The following is a 22,742-nucleotide window of genomic DNA, read 5'->3' as shown; positions in this document are numbered from 1 at the left end:
CTGCTTGTCTAATTTCCCCTTAAAAGCATCTTTACTATTTGCTTTAGCCACTCACTGCCTTCGCATGTTTCACATCTTTACCACTCTTCAGGTACAAAAGTTTTCTTCAGAATTTTATATTGGATTTCTTGGTGACTCTCTTATATTAATGGTGTCTAGCAATGATTTTCCCCAGAAGAAAAAACATTCTCTCCGTATCCGCTCTAACAAAACCCTCATAATGCTAAAGACTATCCCCCGGCCTCCTTGTTTCAGGAGAGAAGAGACCAGTCTTTCAATCTTTTTCAAATATATCGGACAGTATTCCATGGAGGCCTGCTGGCTAGAGACCCAATAAGAATTGCTTCATTTTGGGAAGACCTGCCAAATTAAATCCCTCTCAGGCACTCATTGGGCAAGAGTAGCATGCCTTTCCTGAGATCAAGGACTCCAGTGGGGGAATTATGATGGATGCTTTAATACACACCTCTGAGGCCTCGAATGGCCAAGGCAGCTGGGTCACAGTGGAGGAATGGGAGACACGAAGGCTTAAAGCTAACAGAGCTTTATTTACCAAGTGTATTCAGTACAGGCTGCTTCTTTACTCTGATAGCAATCAGGAACATCACTTCTGGTGATGACATGTGAATATAAAGATTCAATGCAACTTCAAGGAATCCATATTCATACGTTACAAATATATTTTCAATACTATGCAATGTAACTTTATCATAATTTTTTAATACCTCAAAATTCTCATGAAAACGCACAGAGTGGGATAATGGGTAAGGACAAGATTAAAGTCAATGGAAAAGACATTTGAGAATCTTGTCCAGTACAAAACAGAATGTTGATTCACTGTGAGCCCATGTCCTGGCAATTTCACCCCATATGGCCGGCTCTCAGTAAACTTTCATCAGCAACAAAATAAACAGAACTCCGCCCGTGATTCCATGCTATAAGTTCCCAGCCAACTTCTTCCTCTCCCAACCTCCTACTCTAACCCCCTCTCTAACTTCCCTCACAACCCCTTCTTCAATCTCCCCCACAACCCCTTCTCCAACCTTCCCCACAACCTCTCCTCCAATCGCCCCCACAACCCCTTCTCCAGCCTGCCCTCCACCTTTCTCCCCTGAGCATTCCCCCCCCCACTGCCCCAAACTACCACTCCAACTTCCCTTACCCTCTAGCCTTTCAACTCCCCAAGTCCACCCTCCAACCTTCTCCCCTGCCCCACCCCTACCAACATCCCAATTACAGGAATTTGTCTTACCATTTTACAAGCAGGAACAGGCTGTAGTTCCAAGCCATTTTTATGGCCAAAGTGTGCTGTTTCATGCTTGCGATGTTAAACTGCACCTATTATTGTTCCAGCCACATTTGATTGGTTAGTAATCACAGCTTGAATTGTTATTCATCAGACATGAGCACTCAGCTGGCTTGAGCGCAAAACATGTTCCCTTCCACGGTCGATCCTGGAGCCCAATTTCATGCTGGCTGGCCAATCAATGGCCATATAGTGTGAATTACGCTGTGTGGAAAGCTGAGCACTGCTGGGGAGGGTGGGAAGAGGGTGGGCATCCAGGACAAGGAGAGTACGGGTTGGCTTTTTAATGTGCTCTGTTAGGGGACAGCCTCTGTGGAACTGTCTCAGGGAGCTCCTTGTTATGTACGTTGGGGCATGCCCCTTTAGCGAATAGGTTAGGTGACCCAGGACTCGTGGAGCTTGCCTGGGCAGTCTTGTGCTGACTGCGCTAGGATAAAGAAGTGTTAATAAACTGTTCCCGTTAATTTACTTCCACTGACCTTGTGGTTTTTTATTAGTCTGTATATCAGACCTCAAATATTATACTGCTGACCCATAGAAAATAAATACTGATTAAAAACTATGCCTCAAGTATCTAGGTAGCACAATCATACAGAGTCCTCAGGCATATTTGTTAATTTTATTTCAGCCCTGACAGTTCATCCTGTCCTGGATCCAGGTTGAAGCTAAGACGTAAGGGCTGCCTGTCCAATCATGAAAATGGACAGGGCACATAAAATTGTGTTCATTTGGCCCCTTGATAGGCTACTCTGTCTGATTGACTGTAGGTAGACTGAAATATTGCACAAATGCGTGACCATGTCAGGATGCACGCCCTCCTAGCAGCATGCAGTTCTAGCCCATGGGGAACTTTTGCTCTCTTCTCTACAGCTCAGCCTGCTGTTTAGCTCTATATCATCTGCAAAATTTGAAATACCTCCCCCTCCTTTTCTAAATCCAGCTCATTTAAATGTGCAGTGTAAACGCAGGGCTCCTTTGGGGGAATACTTGTCACTGCCCATCAATCAGAGATTGTCTCATTTTTTCCCAGCTCTGCTACCTGCCACAAGATTGCCCCCAGTTCTGTGTGCTCAATTTTAGCAAGCGGCTTCATCAAGTGCCTTTGAGAATTCATTTCAAGTATTTGCACTGATCCTTTTCTATTCATCAGTTCAGTGACTGTATTAAAGAAAGTTGAGTAGACACGATTTACCTTTCAGAGAACTAACTCCTTCAATTCCCAACTGTAAAAGAAACAATTAAGATTACACGTTACGCTTTATTGCACCATTTGCTTGTTTTATTCATTGTTATGCATCGGATCATTTCAACTACTGATGATTTGTTAACTTTAAGTTGAATTCAGACTTTTTAAAAAGGTCTCCCTTAAAATAACCATCATGGCCAGTTTATTAATGGAACTCAACTACTTATCTTACTGTTACAATGTCATCCCATAGTTTTGACAAATGGCAGAGTCAGCATTAATTTAATATGCCACAACAGAAAATTACAGAAATTGTGGGAACTGTCATCTGGTGTTCCATGGCTTGAGCTAATTTTGTTTTTACTTCTACCTTCCAGGATTCCTGGGATGCACAACATATTCCAGTTCTGTTCTCTGTCTTTTGTGGCCTCCTGGTTGCTGTCTCCTACCATCTAAGCAGACAAAGCAGTGATCCCTGTGTACTGATGTAAGTGACAGCACTTCAAGAAAAAGTGTTCTCATCATAAGTCTTTATAATTGCCTTGGAAAAGGTCATGTAGCGGTGTAATTTAAACAAAATAAAATGCTGGAAATACTTAATAGGTCAGGCAATATCTGTAGAGAGAGAAAATTAACATATAAGAACATAAGAGATGGGATCAGGATAAGCAATATGGTCTCTGAAGTGTACTTGGCTATCAAAAATCATGGCTGATGTTTGCCCTCCACTCAGCTTGCTGACCTGATCCCCATATCATTGGTCAGCCTTGAAAATACTCAACAACTGAGTATTGATAGCCTTTTGGGTTAGAGCCTGCCAAAAGCGAACAATCCTTTGAGTGCAGAAATTTCTCCTCATCTCAGTCTGAAATAGTTGACCTTTTGCTCTTCTGGCCCCTAGTTCTAGATTTGCCAGCTAGCGAAACAGTCTCTCAGCGTCCAGAGCATCACTCAGCAACCCATTGCAAGATAGGATTGATTAGTGACCTCCTAGCAAAAGCACCCCGGCTAGCAACGGTCATTATATCATTGAATTTTACATACAGTTTGAGGGAAAGAATGGTAGGTCCTAGACTAGTATTTTAAACTTAAATGAGGGCTATTTAATGAGGGCATAAAAATAACTAATGTGAACTGGAAAATTAGCTTAAGACATAGTGATGCAGTGGCAAACATTTAAGGGATATTTCAGAATATGCAATAGATGTATTCCAATAAGAAAGAAAGATTCCAAGGGGAGGATCCATCATCTGTGGTTAACGAAAAAGTTAAAAATAGTATCAAGCTTAAAGAAAAAGCATATAATGGTGCAATGGTGGGTGGCAGGTCAGAAGACTGGACAGAATATAAAAACAGCAAATGACTCACGACTAAAAGATTAACCAGGAGGGAAAAATAAGAGAATGAGAGAAGGCTAGTTAGAAATTTAAAGACTGAGTTAAGTTTCTCTAGCCATTTAAAAGGAAAAGTTAACAAAGTGAGCATTGATCCCAATTCATATGTTTGTATCTATCCTCTGAAATTCTTTTAAAATCCTGTAAGTTTTAACAAGTTTATCTCATTCTTGTAAAATCCAGAGTATTTTTGATTTGATTTATTATTGTCACATGTATTAATCTACAGTGAAAAGTATTACTTCTTGCATGTTATACAGACAAAGCATACCTTACATAGAGAAGGAAGGGAGAGGGTGCAGAATATAGTGTCACAGTTACAGCTAGGGTATAGAGAAAGATAGGTCCAGTCAAATGTCTGACGGCAGCAGGGAAGAAGCTGTTTTTGAGTCGGTTGGTACGTGACCTCAGACTTTTGTATCTTTTTCTGGATAGGAGAAGGTGGAAGAAAGTATGTTCAGTGTGCATGGGTTCCTTAATTATGCTGGCTGCTTTTCTGAGGCAGTGGGAAGTGTCGACAGTGTCAGCGGATGGGAGGCTGGTTTGCGTGATGGACTGAGCTTTGTCCATGATCCTTTGTAGTTTCTTGCAGTCTTGGATAGAACAAGAACCATACCAAGCTGTGATACAACTGGAAAGGATGCTTTTATTGATTCATTCTATGCGATCTCTCCTCATGTGGCAACCCCAAATGCCCTCAGGAGTCAACCTTGTAAATTTTAGGACAGAGTGACCTTTCATCGAAAGATGTGCTGCTTGCGGCCATAAATTGAGATTTGGCGTTAGTTCGACTGAAAGTAATGGTAGATATACAACTTACCAAGCTGGAATTATAACTTCTAATTAGTGTTCCAGTTGTGGAGGTTGATTACGCAAATTCTCGTGTTGTGGTTGTGTGTATGAGTGGGAGAACATGGAATCTGGGTGACAGTGAATGTATCAAAGCCAGGTATGCAGTTACAAGATATTCTTTCTCCTTTTGGAGTCGTGAAGCGCCTCGGAATGAGAGCAGAATGTAAAGGCTGTTATTGCAGGAGAAAAGCCTTCAAGGCAATATTTGAGTGGAAATGTTATAAAGAAGTATTAAGCGAGATGGAAAGCTTGAAATCCAATTATAAAAGCAGACATGCTTGGCAGGTCAGCAGTGTTGATGAAAATCCTGTGGTTTGCATCCTCAATTTGACAAATCTATGAATAACTGATCAATTATTCATTGCATATGGAACTAAACATTCTTGAATTTTACTCTTCATGAATGCATAATGAGTGTGGCCTCAGAACAACAAGCTCTCGCCAATCAAGTACTGTTTTCACCAGTCACATGGTGTTGCTCATGATCAGTTACCTGACTGCTTGCACTTTTTTCCATTCTAGTTTTTGGGGTAAAAGAGCATCGAAAGATGAGGTTTAAGTTTGGTTAACTTTTAATGTGATGGGAAAACAGAGAAAAGAGTGAATGAACATCCCTGAATGCAGCTGCAATTTGTTAGCGTTTTAGGTGAGATCGAAGTGAGAAGTGAAGGTTTTAATTTGGTGTGAAGAGACTCTGCACAATGTTTCCACCATTGTTTGTTGTGGTAAGGCTGCTAAGCCCTGGCTTTTCACAAGACTCTTTACAGCTCCCCTTGTTTGCTATATGAATAAGTGATCTGAACTTCAGAATTGAGGGAACAGTATTGAAATTTGATGAAACCAAATTGAGAAATATGCAAATTGTGGTAAAAGTTGTGGAAGACCACAGGTGAACATGGACGAACAAGATGGGTAGAGAGCTGACTGTTCTGCTCAATATAAAGAAGTGTGAAGTGTGGAAATTAAGAAGCGGGAAATGAAGTTCATCTTGGAAAAGTAAGATTTTAAGTAGACATGAGGAACAAAGGGACCAAAAACAGATCATTGAAGGTGGCAGCACAGTTTGATTTTGTTTCTCGCTATTTCAAACACGAGGAAGTAATAATGAACCTGTACAAGACTTTCGGTCGCAGTTGGAGCAATATATGCAATTTTGTGTGCACCTCAGTTTAGGCAGGATTTAAAGGCAATGAGCAAGATGCAGTGTAGATTGCTACAAGAGGCAACAATTACAAAGAGAAACTTGAGAAATAAAGCTTACTTCATTTGAACTGAACCAGTTGAAGGGTTTCATAGGGTTCCTTAGAATCCCTACAGTGCAGAAGGCGGCCATTTGGCCTATCGAGTCTGCACCGACCACAATCCCACCCAGGCCTTATCCCCATAACTCCACACATTTATCCTTGCGAGTCCCCCTGACACTGAGGGTCAATTTAAGGCCAATCCACCTAACCCGCACATTTTTGGAATGTGGGAGGAAACTGGAGCCCCCGGAGAAAACCCACGGGGAAAATGTGCAAACTCCACACAGAGAGTGACCCAAGGCCGGAATTGAATCCAGGCCTCTGATGCCATGAGGCAGCATTGTTAACCACTGTGCCATGTTTGGTCTGATACAAGTGGCCAAGATTAAGGATATCGGATGAGCAGTGACTGGTTGTTTCCATTGGGCAGAAACATAGCGTGTAAAGAGGGCAAAAGTTTTAAATAATAAAAAAGAATTGGTCAAGATTTGAAAGATGCCTTCATCTAGAAGGTGGTTAGAATGTAAAACTCTGTCGCGAACGATTATTGAAGCAAGATTTATCACTTGTTTTTAAAAGGAATTAATCAGTTGCTTCCAAAAGAAGGATATTAATGGATATTGGACCACAGGCAGGAAAATGAGATTTATAAGGTGGAGAAAGATTTTGGCATATTTTTGATATCCAGTATTCTCAGCTCCACAAATTTATATCATAATAGCACTCCGTGGTCATATTCATAATGCACCAGATGTACATTTGGAATGGCTCCAAATGGTTTTAGGTGTCTGAACCTGGTAATTTAATAGAGGAGCCAATCATACATTCTGCCTATCAAGTGTATTGAGGTGAAAATTCTGATGTCACCTGTAGTAAATATTACACTGATTTTGAGGTATTAAGTGTTTATCTCTATCTCTGTCCTAAGCTGTAGATTGGGCCACCTGGGCTTTTCATAAACTCACTTTTCAATGGCTTTAATACTTCCATCCCAACACTCCAAAGAATTCTAGAAGCATGTTTCAAAGGTCCTTTTTCCTCGATTCAACAGGAAGTGCACTGGCAGTTTGACGTCACTCTGAGACTGGGTTCCTGAAGTGTAAATTAGATCCTTAATGGGCACTTTTTAAGAAATGTCGGCACTTTGCCATTTGTATGTTCATGTGGACAGGTCTCTGCAGTGTGAATGTGGCATTGTACTGGAACACGTGTACAGCTGCATGTCAGATGCACTGCCATTTGTGCAGCCAAAGAAGTTTAGTGGGGTCACCTGCAGGTAGGAAGTAGTATTGCAACAACAATAACCGTCTATATTTATATAACACCTTTAACATAATTTAATATCACAAGGCACATTGCAGGAGCACTATAAAAGAGGATGACACATCTTAAGGAAATTTTAGATCAGGTGACAAAAAGCTTGATCAAAGAAGTATGTTTTAAGCAGTGAACTAAAGCAAACAAAGAGAGGTTGTAGGCAGGGTATTCCAGAGCTTGGTCTGTGTCAACTGTAGGCATGACCACCAGTGGTGCAGCAGTTGTAATTGGGAATGCACGAGTAGCACAGATATCTAGGGAGAGGTATGGACCTGGAGGACATTGCAGAGATAGGGAGGGAAATGGAGGGATTTGAAAACCAGGATGAGAATTTTAAAATCAAAGTTTGACTGGAAACCAATAAAAGACAGTGAGGATAAAGGAAACCAGACTTGTAGTGAGTTGAGACATGGGAAGCAAAGTTTTAAAATGTGGAAAAACAGCCAGGAATGCACATAGTAGTTGAGTCTCGAGATATTGAAGGATGGATGAAGGTTGATGAATAGAAACAAAGTTCAGTAATGACATGAATATAAAGTCGGAAGCTCACCTCAATTGTGACACCACAATGTGAACATTTCAACTTGGTCTCATTTGCCAGACATAGTATAGGACCACAATTTTGCATTTATAAGCCTTGGAGGCAATGGAAATTCTAGCTCCAAATAGATCCGAGATGGCAAATCATGGCTGCAACAACTCACTTGCCTTTATGAATAAGTGGATTGCCTACATGCAAAATTTGACAGACTTGTCCTAGGAAATTTCATGATGTTTCATAATTTTTATGAATCACGAAAGTACAGGAGTCTATGGAGTGCGAAAAACTATTTGGCCTATTGAATTCAATTCTTCAACAGAACATTTCCAATCTATTCCATTAGGGTGCTGTGCATCCCAAATAAAATGCAGAGAGAAGGAATTATCAAATTTTATCATCAGTTATGTAGTAGAGCCCTAAATCTACTTTCAGACTGACTGATCTAAATCAGTATGGATTGATAAAAGATTGGTCATACTAGATTATCATGTTGAGTTTTTTTTTTGAGGATGTCATTAGCATGGTGGGGGTGTAGGAATTATTCGTGACTTTCATACCTCCTACATTGGCTGCTAAAATAGGGTTTATGGAGTTGAATGTGCCTTAACAGAAATATAGGGATATGCCATCTAAGAACATAAGAACATAAGAAATAGGAGCAGGAGTAGGCCATCTAGCCCTTCGAGCCTGCCCCGCCATTCAATAAGATCATGGCTGATCTGAAGTGGCTCAGTTCCAGTTTCCCGCTTTCTCCCCATAACCCTTAATTCCCCTGTCTATCAGAAACCTATCTACCCGTGTCTTAAATATATTTAGCGAGGTAGCCTCCACCACTTCAACGGGCAGAGAATTCCAGAGATTCACCACCCTTTGAGTGAAGAAGTTCCTCCTCAACTCTGTTCTAAACTGTTCTCTCCACCACCACCATCCCCCCCAAACCATCTTAAGGCTGTGCCCTGTAGTCCTGCTGTCCTTTCTGAGCGGGAAGAATCTCTCTACCTCTACCCTATCCATCCCTTTCATTATCTTATACGTCTCTATAGGATCCCCCCTCATCCTTCTAAACTCCAATGAGTACAGACCCAGGCTATTTAGTCTCTCTTCTAAATCTCTCTCAGGGATTATCTTTATTTAACTAAAATTATACAAACCAAATAAGAAACACAACTGGACATATTCTGGAGTCTTTAAGTGCCCCACTGACCAAAACAGCAATCATTTAAAGTCCATTGAATCTTTAAATGTCCTCTTTCAGTTAGATTTGGACCCATCAGCCCTAGCTGACTGCAAAGAAAATGTCAGACAATGTTTAGTTCTTACATTCTTTCTGACCATATTTCATTCACGAGTTTCATATTTAGATTGCAATGATTAGTACCTTCAGGCATGCCAATATCCCTTGTTGTTTATGATAACTTCAAAGTTTAATGGGGTTACTTCATTATGCGTGCCAGTTGTTGGAGGTTAATGATGTTTTATCTCAAGGCTCTACATATTCTGTTGATTCTGTAGCAACTCAAGTATTGTCCTTATTACCAATTGCCTTTGTGTGGTAGTTTATGCATGTTATTGTTCTTCCTTCTCAGTTATGGTTTATTGTGGTTTGGCCATTATTAAAGCTGTTTCGATACATGGTATTATTCAAATTGCTGGCATCCACAGTATTTTGCTTTCATATTTACATTTCTTGCTTTTAAGGTGTTTATAAGTCATCTTCTTTCAATGGAAAAGGGAGTCTCTATGCAGATTGTCTACGTAGGCTTCCAGAAGGCACTTGTTAAGATTCCTAATGGAGAATTATTAGCCGAAATGGTCTTTGAGATAATCTTGCATCATGGGTTCTGGATGCGTTGAGAGGTAGGACGTAAAGTATGGATAAAGTTATTGTTCTCTGCTTGCCGGGAGTTGATGGTGTTAGTCGGGAATCTGGACCAGAGAATCAGCTTTCCATCATGTATAAATGACTTGGATAAAATAATAGAGGTGTGTGTCCATATTTGCAAATGACACTAGGTTAGTTACATAAATGGCAGCAGAAAGTTGCAGTGGTAGATGGAATGAGTGAGTAGGAAAAGCTACAGGTGGTAAGTATCAGACGGTGAGAGGTTTCAATTATATTTACAAAATATTTTCTAAATTGTGAGAGATTAGAAAATGGAGGAATGAAGGGATTTATGTGTCCCATACATAAATAATTCAAAAAAGCACTAAGTTCTGACAAGGGGTCATCCAGACTCGAAATGTTGGCTTTATTCTCTCTCCACAGATGCTGCCAGAGCTGCTGAGATTTTCCAGCATTTTCTGTTTTTGTTTGTGTCCAAAGGGGTGTGTCCACCTTCCTAGAATAAAGTGTCCCTGTAATATTCGCTCTCCCTGATGCATTGCAGTGTCTGCAGCTCAGCCTCCAGCTCAATGTCTCGAAGCCAAATTTTCTTCGAGCTACACAATTCTGTGGACTTTCCCTTGGATCACCTTGGCGTTCATAAACTCCCACATTCTACAGTTGCCACACATCACCAGTCATCTTTATAGTATTTTAACTAATTATTTTACTGATTCAATTTAGTCAATGTTTCTAGTCCTACCTGTGCTTATCTTCCTGTGATTTCAATAAATACCCTACTTGCCCCAGTTGAAATTCCCTAGTTTGGATAAAATTAATGGAAAATACTCACTGGCCAGTCACCTACTTGCTTCCCTATGATGTCTTTTCTTTCCAAAGGCAGGTCCAGACTGACTCCCAGTTGCAGGCCACAGCCCATGAACAAATAAAAACAAACATCATAAATCCACATTCCAAAGAGTGAAGGTGACCATAATCAAATGCAAGTTTATCACACGGAGGATTATTTCACAAGGGACAGAGATAAATTTTGCTAAGTCAAATGGAATAGCGGAAGCAGCTGAGGAACATGAGTCAAGATTATTTTATGGCAGTTCTCAAACTGTGATTTGGCTTGATAGACTGATGTAGCCTCTCCAGTTTTGAATGTTCTTAACTCGATGAAAACTTATCAATATATTTCTATATCTTAACTGTTTTGGACCAAAGAAGTATTTTGGCAGGAACATGTACTGCCATTTGGAAATAGTGTTAACAGTAAATCTTCCTCAACAGAGAGCCTGTCACACATAAAACCATTTGGCACAAAGAGATGTGAGGTTGCACTATATTTAAAATGGTAGAAGCATTTACATTATACCTGAAGAAAATTCTGATTAAATTGAAATTTCTATACCAAGGCCTCAGGGGCTGAATTAGTGTCACGATTGATAAATGTGCACCTTGACCTAATAGGGAAAAATTGCCTGGAGTTCCAACTAAATATAATTATTCTCTCTTAACCCTTGTTGGAAATTTGGATGCGAACACACAGTCCATTAGGTTCATTGCACTGTTAATGTAAGCCTACTTCATAGAAATCCTATAGTGCAGAAGGAGGCCATTGGCCCATCGAGTCTGTACCAACAATAATCCCACCTAGGCCTATCCATGTAACGCCACATATTTACCCCACTAATCCCTCTAAACTACGTATCCTGGGACACTAAGGGGTAATTTAGCATGGCCAGTGCACATAACCCACATGTCTTTAGTCTGTAGGAGGAAACTGGAGCACCTGGAGGAAACCCACGCAGACACAGGGAGAACATGCAAACTCCACACAGACAGAGAACCAAGCCAGGAATTGAACCCAGATCCCCAGAGGTGTGAGGCAGCAGTGCTAACCACTGTGCCATCGTGCTGCTCCTTGTGACACTAATAAATTAACTTTTAAAAAGCATAATAGTTTCTTCCATGACTTTAGCATTAAGGTTGATCAATTGAACAAGTTACTTTAGAGGGTCCAGCTACAATGGAACTGTATCCCATCAAGAAGCTTGCCACCATCAAGATAAGGGGGAATACAGCTAACATGAAAACACATAAGTAGATCTAACTGTTGAAAAATAAGTAGTAAAGAATCTTTAACTGCTCTCATCCAGATTTGGTTATAATTTAATTCTTGGCAAGATGCTCTGATTATGCAGATGTCCCTTGGTTACTGCAGTACTCTTTTCAGAAAGTGATTGATTTTAATTTTCTGTTCAAATTTTGTTTTAATTTTTACTGAAGTTCACATTGAGATGCATTTTAGAAATTTTTATGAGAATGACATTTTATTGGTACGCTTAAAAAAGTGAACATAGCCACGGGAACAAAGGGTCATGAATGTAGCCCAGTCCATCACACAAACCAGCCTTCCACCCAGTGGCACTGTCTACACTTCCCGCTGCCTCGGAAAAGCAGCCAGCATAATTAAGGACCACACGCAGCCGGACATAGTCTCTTCCACCTTCTTCTGTTGGGAAAAAGATACAAAAGTTTGAAGGCACGTGCCAACCGATTCAAGAACAGCTTCTTCCTTGCTGCCATACACTCTTGAATGGACCTACCTCGTATTAAGTTGATCTTTCTCTACACCCTAGCTATGACTAACACTACATTCTGCACTTTCTCATTTCCTTCTGCTTGTATAGTATGCTTTGTCTGCATGGCGTGCAAGAAACAGTACTTCTCACTCTATACTAGTATGTGTGACAATAAATCAAATCAGAACAAGAAGATCATTTACAGTTATAGGTTAATTTTCTCCTCCTTTATCTTAAATTCATCTCCACATTGAGGAGATGATTAAATCCTTCACAGATGGAGAGTGATGTGAAGTGAAAAGCGATAATCTCTTTAAGCGTTAATACCCAGTTAATATCCACTTTAAGGTTGTTGAGTAAAAGTACTGTTGTGTTTGCTTTAAATTTATAGGTCTTTAGTGCGATCAAAAATTTTTCCAAATACTGACGATAAAAATCCTGAAGACCCTCTAGCAGAGGTAAAAGACCCCCTACCAGAAAAACTCAAGCAGTCTGTTGTAAGTAATGTTCATCTTTTTTATTAATTACTACTTGGGTATATGAACCACTTTGTAGTCTAGAAATAGTTTTTAGATATATGGTATTACATTTTTGTTCTTGGGATATGCACGAAGGCCCTGACCATGTTCTGATGGCACATCTTTTCCAGTAGAGCCTTAGTCAACAAGTTGAGTTTTTGCAAAGTCCTCCAACTTTTTCTTCTTCTAGCTCACAACATGCTGGATACATTTTTAATTCAATGTCACAGATTGCCATAGTAGGGTCTGAACTCTCAACCTATGATGATGGTCTATTAATTTATCTACTAAACTCGTATCCCTATTTATGTGGAAGTATTTTCAAGTTCACCTAAGTTACTGGCACTAACTCTTGATAAGATGCAATTCCAGAAGCACTCATGTTGGCGCCTGACCATGTTATGGCAAGTGGGGAGCATCACAGTTGAGCCCTGAACCAAGTGAATGTGCATATCCTTGTACGTGTCACTGTATGGGAGTCCGGAACTTTGGCATTATTTTTCAACAAAAAAAATCCTGATTTGGATAACTTGTCTGACCAGGGATCAAAAGCAAAATTTTCCTGATCTTTGTGTCTTGCCTGAACATTTAGACAACAGTTTTTGTCAAAGGAATCATTGGATTAACCAAAGTAGGACCTTAACAATGAAGAGGCTAGTTTAAGGGAAGAAAATGACAGGAGTTAATAATTAAGTGTAATTGTTAACAATGATTTGATGCATACTTTTTAGAAAATAACTTGTTTTTTTTTCTAGAGTGAACGTTTACAGTCCGATCTGATAGTTTGCACAGTCATCGCTGTCTTATACTTTGCTATCCATGTCAGCACGGTCTTTATTGCCCTACAGGTAAGGAGCTTGAATTTTCCTTCAGTGGAATGGCATGCAAGAAAAATTCTGCAAATAACAATTGATGCTAGGTAAATAGTTCATTTTAAATCAGAAATGGAGACATTTTTGTGAACCAACCAGAGGTATTAAAGGAATTGGGGCGAAACGGAGCGTATGGGGTTATGTCACAGATTAGTCATAATCTCACCGAAAGATTTGAAGAGTCACATTCCATTTTCTGATTCCCAGGTGGCATAAAATCTACTGTTTAAAGTTATGTGACAAAAAGTTTGTTAATCCAATCCAAGGCGATGTGAAAACATCATAAAATTGTCCAAGGCCATCATGACATAGAGTCAAAAGTTTATTTATTAGTCACAAGTAATGCTTACATTAACACTTCAATGAAGTTACTGTGAAATTCCCCTAGCCGCCACACTTCAGCGCCTGTTCAGTTCAATTCATCTAACCAGCACGTCTTTCAGAATGTGGAAGGAAAACGGAGCACCCGGAGGAATCCCACGCAGACACAGGGAGAACTTACAAACTCAGACATTGGTGTCGGAACCCATTTGAGAACTGTAGTAATAACAGGATAGCATTGGCACATATTACAACTTTAAAGCCTTTTATAGTCTCAAGTTAGTTTTTTTAGATTGTGAAGTAACAAAAAACAAAATTAAACTTTGAATTTTTGTTTTGATATTTAAACTCTTTTGCTCTGGGCTGTGAGCTGTGAAAGTCAGCGAGTGAAGAGATACACCATAAGTTGCCACATCTCTGGAACCTGCTTATTGATTTATGTGGCTCCATCATTTGCTTTCCACAAACAGCATTTCACCCTTGGTTTCCCAACTCTTTTAAAAATCTTTGCACACTAATTGCTCATTAAACCCATGACAGAAGGTCAAGTCTGGTAATTAACAGAATAAGCCCATTTCAATAACCTGATAATTGTTAATGCAATGTCAATCAGCCCCTGATTGTTATAATTATAGACATTAACGGCATAGGATGCCATTCTGTGAATGCCTACCAAAGAAAGAGATTTCCACACTAGTCCCACTTTCTAATTCTTGGTCCATAGCCTTGTAACCTTAATTGTTTTTGGAAACTTTAAACATGTTAACTTTTATGTTTTAACGTTTGTTTTATTACTTTCCCTGTCTACCAATTTTTCCTCTCTTACCCAGTCTTTCTTTCACTCTTTATCTTTCTACACTCTACTTGACTCTAATTCACTTGCCCCAATTTGTGTTTCTCTCATTCGTTCCTCTGTTTCTGTCTTGATCCTTAAATCCTATTGATTAAGGAAGTGCATATTGCTCCAGTCATTCACTGAAGGCCTGTTGCCCAATCCATACCTTTATTAGTTCTCAATTGCAGCAAATAATGGCACAAAAAATTTAAGATGAAGAATGAAAGAAGCAGTAATTGACTGGGCACACTGTGAGGCACAAGTTCTGGCCCACTAGTGCCATTGCAGTTATATACTGATTGACCTGCACATCGTTAATCATTTTTTAAAAATGTTTTTTCAATTCCATCTGCAATCTCTGCATGTGGGGTTATGCAACCAAGAAAACCAATCTGAATTACTTGAAACCTCTTTCAGCAATTCTTCAGGGGAGTGAATACCTTTGACTTTTTAAGTTAGTACAATAGTGCATGAAATTTGTGATGATTCCAGCAGCAACAGTTTGAAGGGTTACGTTTAAGTTTTTGCATTTATTTATTAGTGTAACAAGCAGGCTTACATTAACACTGTGTAGAAGTTACTGTGAAAATCCCCTAGTCACCACACTCTAGTACCTGTGCAGATACACTGAGGGAGAATTTAACATGCCCAATGCACCTAAACAATACGTCTTTCAGACTGTGGGAGGAAACTGAAGCACCCAGAGGAAACCCACGCAGACAGGGGGAGAACTCTACACAGGCAGTGACCCAGGCCGGAATCGAGCACAAGTCTATGACGCTGTGAGGCAGCAGGACTAACCACTGTGCCGTCCTGCTGCCCTGAGTTACGTACAATTGGCCACTTAATGGTTAAATTATACAGAACAAGTCACCTATACAGATAAAACCTTTGTGATGTATTTATAAGCGGGATGGGATCATTGATGTAAACAGTTATTGTTCAAATATTAATCACCATTAAATGTTCTTAGTTTCTAATTCTACAATGCTAAATAACTGCTGCAAAGTTATATGCCATCTCCCACTGGTTAGTGGAAATTAGAGAATATTCAGCATCTGGAATGAGGACTGCATTGGTTAGTTGCTCAGGGGAGAGTGGACAACTTTTTATTTATTGTCATCTTTAGAGAAAGGATTACCAAGAAGGCCATGTAGAAAGCATGGTTTGTATAGTGAAGCGCCGTCAACATAAGAATAACTTTGTGTCCACCTTGGGTGGCTGTCCTATTGTGTAAAAGCCCTGTCAGATATCTTGTCATCATGGACACTATTTTTGTGTGGCTCGGATAAATCAAGCAAGTGGGCAATATTAGCTTCGGGAAAAAAGTGGAAAAGTTGCTGGATAGTAAATGTTACGTTGTTACTCAACACTTCTGAAGTGTATTGTGTTGAAGGGTGTTGATCTTCATTTTTGGATCACAATGCATGTAAGGGGTTGAATTTTAACTCCTCCTCTGTGCCGAAAATGAAGGGGATGGCTAGCAGGAGACTTACAGTAATGCCATTAAAAAGGATACAAAATCTCATAGGTCCCTTAGTCTTTAATTTTAAGAAATTAAATTAAATTTGTGTTTATGTTATATTGTTAAAATATTCAAAAGTGCCTGACATGACAAATTGCCATTAAGAACTGCAGACCGAGTATACTGAAATAAATGTATTGACTACCTTTTTCTCTTGTTTCCCAGCCTGTCCTCAGCTATGTGCTGTATACCCTAGTAGGTGCAGTGGGATTTCTAACACATTACCTGCTGCCTCAGTTGAGGAAACAGCTCCCTTGGCACTGCTTCTCTCATCCACTGCTGAAAACCAAGGAATACTATCAGTTTGAAGTGAGAAGTAGGTACTCCTCTGATAGCTATAGAACAATAGTGATAATGAGTTGTGACTGTTTAATGAAGATGAAATGAATTGCTTATTGATTTAATTGTTGCAATGTAACATCTCAAACTAACATCCTTCAAAATAATCTGGCAATGAAGTCAATGACGTTTACCAGTATAGTGCTGCGATATTCTGATGAAATCAGCTCAATTTTTTAGCCAAGAAGCATGTTCAAAATGAAAGCTGGTCTTTAAGGATGCAAAGGTTCATTAAAAAGAATTGACCAAGGTAGCTCCCAAAATGACTGGAAAAATAGTTTGGGGAATGAGTAAGGGATAAGCAAACTAACGGAGGTGATTTAATCAGGCCCTATTGAGGTTACATTTCAAACTCCTTCTTTACCAATCTTCCATTTAATTGGCATACGTTGATAGTCAGTATTGGATAAAATTTTAAAACTTGAGTTGGAGGAAATAAACATTTCTACAGTTAACTAAAGTGCAGTTATTTTGTAAATTTCACTTGGAGGGAATAACCTTCACACCTTGTGTAAATAAAACACTCAACCTGTGCTTTTTGTTGCAGCTGAGAAATAGTTTCAAAATGTTTGAAATATTCTAAAGAAATCACTGGGTAATTAGAATATTTTGATTACTTTGAGCAAGAGTGGTGTATTGCAAAACTATTTTAGTTACAAATTTTGGTGATACTCCAGTCACTGCCAATATGAATACTTCAATTATTGTCATTTGTATGTGCTGATCATGTTTTTTTTGTTAAAAGCATCTACAGAGGGATCATTTTGACCCTGGAAATGGCACTTTGTTGAATTGTTTGGCTTTGTGTCCTTCAGAAAGCCACCTTAACCGTTTTCTTCTCTCAGATGCTGCTCACGTCATGTGGTTTGAAAAGATTTATGTTTGGCTTCTCTTTGTGGAAAAGAACGTTATTTATCCGTTGATTGTTCTGAATGAACTGAGCAGCAGTGCTAAGTCGATAGCTAGCCCAAAGAAACTGGACGCAGAGTAAGGTGTTTCTCTTTATTATTCTCTTCCTCAACTATGTTCCTAAGGATTCCTTTTCCCTTTCTCAACTATTTTTTTGTATCATACACAATTTCTGGCAGAGGCAGAAGGCCACTTTGTAGTTCTTAGCGACTTCCCAGACCTGACAACTCAAGAAGCGTACTGAATAGCTTAGAGTGGCCTCCCATGAGTCTGAATCTAGATTCACTTCCAAAAATTAGGAAGTGGTTTACCTGTGCTTGTCTGTTTTCTCTGAGTTATTCATGAAGATGTGCTAACTACGTATGAACCATCAAGAAAGTTACATCCATAGTTTTCTTTTATTGTACAAGAAACCATTTCCATGTGTGTTCCTCATTATATTTTGTTTCAAGTGCATTGCTGTTGGCAGATCTGACTAGATATGCACATAAATAACTCATGAAGTTGGCACAGAGATGTGGGTTTGACTAGGCTCAGGCTTTCAACTTGGAATGTTTGCTATTATTTATATTCACTGGAAGTGGGTGTCACTGGCAAGATCAGTATTTGTTACCCATCCCTAAATGCCCTTGAACTGAGTGGCTCACTGAGCTTTTTTAGGGGGCAGTTTAGTGTCAACCTCAATGCGTTTGGTCTGGGCTCACATGTTGGTCACACTGGGTAAGGAGAGCAGATTTCCTTCCCTCCAGAACATTAATGAACCAGATGGGTTTTTACAACGATCAATGATAGATTCATGTTCACCATTATTGAGACTAGCTTTATATTCCAACTGCTGGGACTTGAACCCGCATCCCCATTACATTAGCCCGGGCCTTTGGATTTCCAGCCCAGTGATATTACCACTTGCCGTCTCCCCTAAAATTATTTGAAGTAAACTTTTAACATACTTGAATTTTAATTTTTCATGTGGAACTGTAATGGACCCCTTCTGGGTTTTTTTGTGGAATGGGATTCTCTGATCTGATTAACAGCAATAATACCATGTTGATGACACAGAATAGAGCTGGAATAATACATTGATTTATTCAGTAATAGTTAAGTAAATTCATTTAGTAGAAAATGGCTCTTTTGTTTGGAATACAATTCTCGTAGCATTAATATTAGTTTGATAACCCTAGTGATTCAATCCTCATAATTTTGCTTGACCTGTTGGGTTGCAATTGATTGCTTTAAGTATGGTACTCTCAAGAACCAATTCTGTGTTCTCCTCTAGGTTTGGTGCACTAATGATCACCATTGCAGGGATGAAATTGCTTCGATCTTCTTACAGTAGCCCTACATACCAATATGTAACTGTTGTTTTCACTGTGCTCTTCTTCACCTTCGACTACAAAACTTTTTCAGAGACTCTGCTTTTGGACCTCTTCTTCATGTCCATACTGTTCAGTAAGGTATGTCATAAGAACAAAAGTACAATTGGTGGATACAAGGTAAACCATATGCTGACCTTTCTAATATTGACCGAGAACTGAACAGAGTTACACAGTTTAATGATTTTACATGTGTTGTAGAATATAGGGTAACAATTAATTTCAGGGACGATTTACCTTGTCTATTGTATGTTCGCTACTACTTTCATTTAACAGGAAAATGAATAATGTCTAGTTTGGCTATCCTTACAATGGCCCCCTGAGATGCCTAGTGGAGAAATGGGGTGCCTCCTGCAAAAGATCACAGTGGATAGATGTTAATATTTTCCATGATCTGGAACTCATGAATATAATTGCACTCCACGTCATTATTTGTTTTCCACTTGTAGACAGGTGGCCATGTCAACCATGCCCTAAATGAATTTGTTTGAGTGCTGCCCGTTGTCATCAAAGGACCGTACGCTATGGTCATTGATGAGGTGTTGGTCCCTTATGCTGCATGTGTCCATGAGTTGATCCAACTTGGTGGAGGGGTTGACCCTCTTAGGCCTTGAGGTCAGGATGACTTGCTTCCACAGCACTTTGAGTTCCTGTGAGGCAGCTGGCAGTTGAAGGGCTTTTTTGGAGGTTTGTCTGCTCCTTCTGATGCCTCAACTTCACTGCTGCACGTTCCTGCAAAGTACCTGAATGTGTTTGGTGCCTTTTTGAATGACTCTTCTTCATTTTGGTCGGACACAAGCCAGCATAAGTCAGCACGGGTGTTTGAACTATTTAGGAATGCTTTGAAGACACCCCTAAAACATTTCTGCTTCCCTCCTGGAAGTCTCCTGTCACAACCTAGTTCTGAGTAGGGCAATTGCTTTGCCAGCCTGATGTCATGCATATGATTGGTTTTGATTGACTGGCACCTTGAAGCTGCTGATGGAGTGCCTTTTCTGGCCCAGGATTTGTGGAAGACACCACTGCTGATACTTTTCCAGTTTTTGCTGTCCTAGTCTCCAAAGCGTAGAGTTTTGTGGGGTCACTGCTACCCAGTAAACTGTGACCTTATTCTTGGGTTTAAAATGACGGTCCTCTTTCACTCAGCCATTGGAAGGCTGTGATGAAATATTGGAGGTGATGATATATTTCATTGTCTATGCCTGCCTTCAATGAGAAGAGGCTCCCAAGACAGGGAAAATGGTCCACATATTCCAGGATCTCACCATGGATCCTGATTGATTGTGGGAAGTTTGAAGCTCTAGGAGCAGGTTTTCTAGATGTTTAATGTTTAGCGATCTGCAGCTTAGTGTCCGAGTGAGAACAGAAACAAGCATCATCATACATACTGAAGCTCAATAACTGATGTTGGAGTGGCTTTAGTTTTGGATTAAAGGTGGCATCAGTTGAATAATTTCCCATCTGTTTATTTAATAGTCAGAAGTACGCTTACATTCACACTGCAATGAAGTTGCTGTGAAAATCCCTTAGTTGCCACACTCCGACACCTGTTCAGGTACACTGAGGGAGAATTTAGCATGGCCATTTCACCCAACTAGCACGTCTTTTGGACTGTGGAAGAAAGCGGAGCACCTGGAGGAAATCCGCAGACACGGGAAGAACGTGCAAACTCCACACAGACAGTGACCCAAGCTGGAATCAAAACCCAGGTCTCTGGCACTGTGAGGCAGCAGTGCTAACCACTGTGCTACCGTGCCACCACTAGATAGTCTACACACGTGGGTAACTTGGAAGATGGTGGCAAATTTCTGAGGGTATCCAAATTTGAGGAGAATCCTCCATATGCCTCACTGTTAGCATAGTCAGTGACTTTGGAAAGGCCACATACAGTGATTGTTGGTGCCTTTCAATTGGTGAAATCCTCACTGCAATTGTGTAAGGTGTTCCTCAGCCACAGGGAGGAAGCAGTTTAGGAGGATCCTTGCGGTAATCTTCCCTGTGGCAGACTGTGGAGGAGTCCTCTTTAGTTACTACAGTTGAAGTTGTTTCCCTTCTTGAATATAGTCATGATCACAGAGTCCCTGAGATCCCTTGGTATGTGCTGTTCCTCCCAGATGAGGGATATGAGGTTGCACAGCTATGCCAGGAGTGTATCTCCATCATATTTCAGAATTTAAGGAAGGATTCCGTGTGCTCCAGAGGTCTTGTTGTTGGTATGACCTGCATAAATATGTTTTAATAACAGTTTTAATAACAGTTTTCCAGACTTTCAAGTGCTTTTAAGTGCTTTAAGTGTGATTTTTAAGTGCTTTTTTGGTGGATTTTTCACATCTTTGTGAATGGAGAGGTCAGTGTTGCTCATGGTTTTTCCCATGGAGCATAATGGCAAAACAGCGAGTGACAACTGGGGAAAGGTGGGACAGTACCAGGAACCAGAAGCTAGAGATACTGTTACAGTGGAAAGTGTTAACTTGGGAAAGAAAATGAGATAACTAAGCAATGCTAACCTGGACTATTTGTTTCAAAACCATCATTAAACGTTAACTAAAGGAAGATGAAACTTTTAATTGGCAATTCAACTTCAACCATTATTCCATTGAAGTGTAATGTGAAAGTGTTAAGCATTAAAAATGTACATACTTAATATTTTTCTTTTTTATTTCAGTTATGGGAACTTTTCTACAAACTGAGATTTGTCTACACTTACATCGCTCCTTGGCAAATCACCTGGGGATCCGCATTCCATGCTTTCGCTCAGCCTTTTGCAGTGCCCCGTATCCTGTACTTATACTTTAGGAATGATTTGTATTGTCTGTACGCCCATTTCCTGTACAATATACTGCAGTGGGTGCCCAGAATTTCACAGGCATCTGCTGGTTAGCCTTGAGAGCTGAGGATTAGCTGCATACCTGGGCCAACCTAATGCTCAGATGAGCAGTTAACCTTCTATTATAATAAAACCTGAACGAGGGCATCGATTCAAGCAAAATAAACCACACAGAGGACATTAGATGTGTTTTAAAAGCACAAGCACAATTCACTTTTATTATTAAAAGCGAATTACCGCGATGATGGAATCTGAAACAAAAATAGAAAGTGCTGGAAAATCTCTGCAGGTCTGACAACATCTGTGGAGAGAGAGAACAGCGTTAACGTTTCAAGTGTGGATGACCCTTTGACTGAGCTCTACACTTGTATTGTACATTGATGTTACAGTACTGTTTATTATAAGGAGTAAGGTGTTCAAAGTAGTTCTGTATTAGCAATCATGAAAATGTGTTCCACGATCTAGGTTGTGATACTCATTTCGTAAGAGTGTGCTGAAGTCTGGTTTTGAACACTACTTAATTCTGACACATTTGCAATTTGCATTGCAATGCTCTGGACTGATGTACCTGGTTGGAAAAATGCCATCAACCATGATCAAGCAGGTGATCATTGCAGTGGGGTTGTGCTGACACCTGCGGTGGTGATTTGCCCAGGTTAGGGTAGAGTAAAAGATCAAGGTAGCCAATAAAGTTAAACTGAGGTTTTACCTGATGCAATATTTCAATGCCATCTTGGCCTTTGGCCTAAGATGAAGCATCAGATTGAGCCCAGGGTGGGGTGCAATGTCTCATCCTGTCAGTTGGGTTCTTGTTTGTCCCTCACGTGGTGAACATGGATTGGATTTAATTTGAATTGGGTTTTTTGGTTGGAATAAAAGCAGCTAAAGGTATGCAAAAGAAACATTGCTTTGTGAAACCAATCAATTAGAATGCATTTCTATTGACTGAAAGCCAGGCTGCAGAAGTAAA

The 22,742-nt window shown here is 39.9% G+C and overlaps 1 protein-coding gene across 3 annotated transcripts in view; it reads left to right on the top strand.

Annotated features, from left to right (window-relative positions):
* The window catches only part of pcnx1 (pecanex 1), a 264,945-nt gene that overhangs the window by 196,532 nt on the left and 45,671 nt on the right, over positions 1-22,742 (top strand). For all 3 annotated transcript variants that reach the window (XM_080203059.1, XM_080203058.1, XM_080203057.1), the window contains 7 exons: positions 2,870-2,979; positions 12,645-12,750; positions 13,527-13,619; positions 16,490-16,640; positions 17,509-17,650; positions 18,849-19,026; positions 21,611-21,719. In XM_080203059.1, coding sequence (XP_080059185.1) covers positions 2,870-2,979; positions 12,645-12,750; positions 13,527-13,619; positions 16,490-16,640; positions 17,509-17,650; positions 18,849-19,026; positions 21,611-21,719 — 889 coding nt within the window. The remainder of the gene's footprint in view (positions 1-2,869; positions 2,980-12,644; positions 12,751-13,526; positions 13,620-16,489; positions 16,641-17,508; positions 17,651-18,848; positions 19,027-21,610; positions 21,720-22,742) is intronic.

This window comes from Carcharhinus amblyrhynchos, chromosome 14 (genome assembly GCF_965287045.1).
Source record: "Carcharhinus amblyrhynchos chromosome 14, sCarAmb.v2.hapA, whole genome shotgun sequence".
Lineage (NCBI taxonomy): Eukaryota > Metazoa > Chordata > Chondrichthyes > Carcharhiniformes > Carcharhinidae > Carcharhinus > Carcharhinus amblyrhynchos.
This window is presented reverse-complemented; position numbering and strand designations above follow the sequence as displayed.